The sequence below is a fragment of the Bufo gargarizans genome, chromosome 4, assembly GCF_014858855.1.
Source record: "Bufo gargarizans isolate SCDJY-AF-19 chromosome 4, ASM1485885v1, whole genome shotgun sequence".
Lineage (NCBI taxonomy): Eukaryota > Metazoa > Chordata > Amphibia > Anura > Bufonidae > Bufo > Bufo gargarizans.
In genome coordinates this window covers 525,803,569-525,809,029 of record NC_058083.1, presented here as the reverse complement: position 1 = coordinate 525,809,029, position 5,461 = coordinate 525,803,569, and the positions used below count along the sequence as shown (strand labels likewise).

Genomic DNA, 5,461 nt, shown 5'->3' with positions numbered 1-5,461 from the left:
ATGGGAGTGGTAGTGGCCCTGATAAGGTGCTGTGTCACAATACTCTCATTTGGGCTGTCATTCCCTGAGGTTTGGTGCAGTGAAAGTGTAGATTGAAGACTCAGGCCAAAAGTGAACGCATAACAGTTTTTTTTGTACTGCAAAATATATCTTGTGGCACATCCAGCAGCAATAATTACAAAGGGCAGTTTCTGGCACCAGTTAAGGAGGTATGGCTGATGGTTGGATGGCAATAGGTTGGCACTACCAAGCATTTGTGGATTTAGGTGTCCACTCTAGTGCAGGCCTAGCAGTGGTTTAGGTAGGTGGTGGTGTCTGAGCTGTTGTCCTTCACCTTTCAGCAGTGTCTGTAAAGCTGTATTTCGCTGATCACTCTGCTGTCTTGTCTCTCAAGCATTTTCTTAAGACAGGATTAAGGTGTTCTCACAGGAGAAGAATATATGGTCCCTGAGTTTCCCTCACAGGGGAATAAGATATGGTTTCTGGGAGTATGAGCTCTGACGTGTGCTTCCTCACTCCCCACTATTCGAACAGGACACTCTTCTTCTCTAGTTAGGACTACTCCCCCTCCTGGCAGGAAACAGGACCAGCCCACTCCTACCAAGAGGGGAGGAACAGGGTAGTTAGCCCTGTTCCTACTAACCATTAAATCATCTGCAGGAATAAATAGTATAAACATTAAAATACTGTATATAAAACACAGCAATTGCAGATATCCCCAGGCCTGGGGTACTGCACGCCCCCTTGATGAAAGTCAGGCCATTCTCAGGCTGTGCTGGTGGTTCCTTCTGGTAGTCCAGCAACAGATGCCCAAAGACACAACTCATGCTGACTCCCTTTCTCCCATCGCTACGGAGAGACCAGGTTACGAGCATAAGTGCATAACATACATGACAATACCTAAGCTAGAAACACTGCCTACCAGTTCCTGGGATGCGGTTCCTGGGAGTAGGAGCTCTGACATGTACTTCCTCACTCCCCAACTATCAGAACAGGAAAACCCATTCCATCACTCTCTTTCTTCCTGCCAGGAGGGGGAGTTGGACCAGCCCACTCCTACCAAGAGGGGAGGAACAGGTTGGGTAAGCCCTGTTCCTGCTAACCATTACCTCGCCTGATGGAATAAATGGTATAAACATGTACATTCAATACATTACATATAAAACACAGCAATTGCAGATCCCCCCAGGTCTGGGGTATTGCATGGTCTTGGATTCCCACTTTAAGAAATGAAAGCTGAGCTCTGATTGGTTGAATTGAGAGAGTTTTACTGGTAGACAGTGTTTTTAAAGGCCCTGTGTAAATCCACCCTATGGGCCCGTTCACACAGCAGAATTTTGGAAGTGGATGCTGGCGCATGGTGTTTGCCTTACGCTGTTTTCAATGGGCAGTGCTGCAGTTCGCAGGCGAGAGGTTTAAAGCCGCGACTGCACCAGGAAGGGAGATCGCTCGCGGTTTCACTCCTTCAATAGAGCTGAGCCTGGAGCAGGTCTGCAGCATATCATCTGTGTGAACTTGCCCAAAGGCGGCCATCACAGATATCTCCCTCTATATTACCGGGCGCTCTGACCTCACAATCACATTAATGCAGGGAAAGGCTTCCGAAATTTCTCACTTCCTGCTGTCGGCTTCCAGGTCCATCAGAACATTTCCTCATCACAATTCGTTTGTTGGTTAAATGTGAATTGCGATATGGAATCCGTTATCACGGACCATAACGCAATCCTATGACGGACTCCACTGCATAACGGAAACGGGACGGATCCGTTTTGCAGCCCATACACTTCCAATATGACGGCATGAATAGCGGAATGACTCTAAAGGCATTCCGTTATAGAATTGCATTATGGTCAGCGGTAACGGAATCCATAACGCAATTCACCTTTAACCAACAAACGAAGTGAACTAAAATATGAAATTCGCTCATCTCTAACCAGCAGTATCCATCCCATGCGGACATTACCCTATAACACATGGCTGGCAAGAAGGGTCAGTTCACACGACGCATTTATTGCTTCAACATTTCTGCAAAATAACACTTTTTATTTAAAAAACGTGGTGAGAATCTCAATAAACTGCGATCTGACCACATTGTGTGAATAGCACCAAATACTAGATACCTGTCAGCCGAGCCGACAACCATGTATGTGTTCTGACACCTCCTATAAGACAGTAGTGATGTCATATCATGAAAGGGTTAATAACTAGAGTGGCACGATTGGCTGGGGATCCATGTCAATGCGATGCATGCACTGCGATCACATGTATGATACCACATGTACTGTACACGTGTAATGAGATGTTTCCCATAGACGTACATCACATGTCATATAATACAGAAATTACCAACTGCACCGGATATCAGAGACATGTCACATCACACGTGTGCGCACAGCGTCATGTGATCACAAACGAAAACTTTACAGGTGACATCATTGTGCGTTTTTCGGTCACGTGTAATCATTGCGCACATTTGATCAGCACTGAGCCCGGAGCTAATACACATGAGCGTCTTCTCAGGTGATAGGAGTCTACAGGAGCCACCAGCTGATTGTGTCTGCACTCCAGTCCAGGAGTTGTCAGCCAGGCCAGGTTGTCGGGCTCTCCTGTAGGGCCCCAGGTGTGCTGGATCAGCAGCCATTCCTCCCTATATAAAGGTGATGATGGAGTCTGGGGCCCCTCAGTGCAGATTGGCCCTAGTGCTGGAGCTTCACATCCCAGGATGGTGCTATCAGATGCTGAGAAGGCGGCTTTGGAGCCCTTGTTTGTGAAGATTAACGCTGACGCTGAGAAGATTGGAGGTGAAGCCATGGAGAGGTGAGCGGCAGAGCCAGATAGTCACTGCTACAAGGGGCTGGGAAGGAGGAGCTGATACATTGTTACACCTGGAGCTCCGCCCCCTGGACTACATGCAACAATGTATCAGATTAGCTTGGAATCTTCCTTTGACCTGAGAAACTGTAATCTAGTAACACTGAGTGTCCAGAGAGCAGTTTGTCCATAAGTTCTCTTATTGCATTGTTTTCATTCAAGTTATTGGGGCTGAGCTGCAGTACCAGACGCATCCTGTGGGTGAGAGTGGTGCTGTCACTGCTAATCCTGCAAAACACTCTTTTAGTGTTTATATTAGGTGAATAGAACCAATGAGAGAAAAAGGGTTGCACAGGATTAGTAAAACATGGCTTTCTGTTAAACGGCGCCACCCCTGTCTACAGGCCGTGTGTGATACTGCAGTTCAGTCCTGTTCACTTCAATGGATCTGAACTATAATTACAGACAGGTGTGGTGCTGCTTCTGAATGAAGGTAGCCATCTTTACCTAATACTAAGCGATCCCTAAAGTTGCTCCTGCTTTGTTTGTAGCCCCCTCTACTGTCCTGACATCAGATTACCTTGGTACATGGGGTAAGGACGCTGTTCTCCTATAACACTGGATCTTCATTTCCTCAGTCTCTTCCAGCACCATCCAGACACCAAGTCCCACTTCACTCACATGGACGTGACCCCCGGCAGTCAGGATCTGAAGACACATGGAGGGAAGATCATCCATGCCATTAATGATGCCCTCAACCACTATGGAAAACTGCAGGAGAACTTGGCCACACTGCGGGAGATGCACACCAACAAGCTGAAGCTCAGTGTGGACACCATCAAGGTGAGGAGCAGATCTGTCCAGTGGGGATCAGAAAGTCTGCTAAAAATGGCGCCACTCTCTTGTCCATAGCTGTATCTGGTATTGCAGTTCCTTCTTGATTACTGTCAATGGTGCTGAACTGCAGAACCCATGGACAAGAGTGGAGCCATTTCTCGGGGGGGGGGGGGGGGGACAGCTAGAATTATCAAAACCTACCCCCCCCCCTTCCTCCTTATAAGAATTGTTGTAGTGTTGAGCATGCACTGACTCCCATCATCCATCCCCAGCTGCTGTGTGGTTGTCTCCTGGAGGTCATCGTCAAACATTTCCCAGATGTGGACAAGTCGGCCTGTGACAAGTTCCTCAATGAGGTTGCCGTTGGCCTGATCGCCAGCTGACCGGGAGGATTATTCCTCAGATCTATGTCCATGTGTCTCCAGTAACCAGCGTCTGTCCTCCATGATACTGATGACTGCTCCATGACCCGGGATCTCTTCTCCTGATCTGTAATAAATTATATTCTTGTACATCCCGTCTCCTGGTATTCTTAGTCTGGCCTTCTGTAAAGGGAAACTTGGTTAATAATGGCGTCTACCTCAGTCCAGTAGACTATGGAGGAAGGAGTGATGTCACAGGGTGTAAGGCATGGAAAACATAAATGGGGTTGTCTAGTCTCATTTTCTACTATAGGGAATTCCTTAGTAATCACCTTAATTTACCAGTCTTGCACTGGAGGACCTGGCGCCTGTTGCATGTACAGCCTATTGATTTTGCTCACATGGTGCAATACTTCACTTCTCCAGTGGTGGTGCTGTAGGGAAATGTGTACTGTCAGGTTCCATCACTGATTGCAGCTGATCAATTAATTTTCATGACTTTTTTTAGCAGTCTCCTGTATCTGATGTAAATACATGTCCTCCCATGAAGTAACAGGACTGGAGCATCTTTTTCTGCAAGTCTTGTGTTTTTTTTTGTTTGTTTCTAGGGAAGAGTACAAAAAAAATAGATAAATTTAGAACTGTCTGTTACAGCGTCTTTGTGTGGCCGTTCCTAGTCTAATATCCTCCGATCATAGTGTCAAGGGGTGAGGAAATGCATAAGTATAAATTTCTTCATTTATAGGCTATAGAACTACAGAGGAATGAGAACAGCTCTTAGAGAAGATGCTCCGGACTTGCTACAATGTCTGGTCAATGACGGTTCTGTCGTGTGCTTGGTGTATCCTGGGTTTGGTTGGAGTCTGATGTGATGGTGCTGACCCCCAGAGCGGACGGACGTTGCTTTTACTCTATTTTTATTTATTTTTTTGCCAGCATTTGCAGAAAAATAGCAGGTCGAGATGGGGAATTATGAAATGTATTTCCTTTCTAGCACAGCACGCTGAAGCTCTGGTGTCGGTTTTCCTTGGGCGCTCTTCTATCCTCTTCTCTATGGGGCAAAAATGTAATTCAAAATGTCTGAAGAGAAAAAGGCACAAAAATATGCGACAAAACTGTGGGGGAAAAAAGGCAATAGTTTGACAGCAAACAAAGTTGAATGGGCCTAAGGATCGATCCGCACATGTGTAATTAGACGGCAGAGACGTACTGTATGCAGTTGAATACGATGGTGAAGGCGGGAGCTGTCAGCAGCTTTCTTGATGGCCTGTGCGCTCCTGGCAGCAGGAGGGATGCAGCGGGGTCCTCATGACTGCTGCAGTAGAAGAGCATGAGCCGGAGGGGAAGGGTGTGAGCAGTTCATTGGGGAGTGGGGCTTTTTTTTTTTTTTTTTTTAATTTAAGCTACAGGGGTAGCACAGCTGTGTGGGGGCAGTAACATAGTTTGCAGAG

The 5,461-nt window shown here is 46.7% G+C and overlaps 1 protein-coding gene across 1 annotated transcript; it reads left to right on the top strand.

Annotated features, from left to right (window-relative positions):
* Positions 1 to 2,722: 2,722 nt before the first annotated feature.
* On the top strand, positions 2,723 to 4,031 carry LOC122933643 (hemoglobin heart muscle subunit alpha-type-like). The gene is made up of 3 exons (XM_044288546.1): positions 2,723 to 2,817; positions 3,450 to 3,654; positions 3,921 to 4,031. Exons 1-3 carry the CDS (start codon positions 2,723 to 2,725, stop codon positions 4,029 to 4,031), a joined length of 411 nt encoding a protein of 136 aa, XP_044144481.1.
* Positions 4,032 to 5,461: the final 1,430 nt, after the last annotated feature.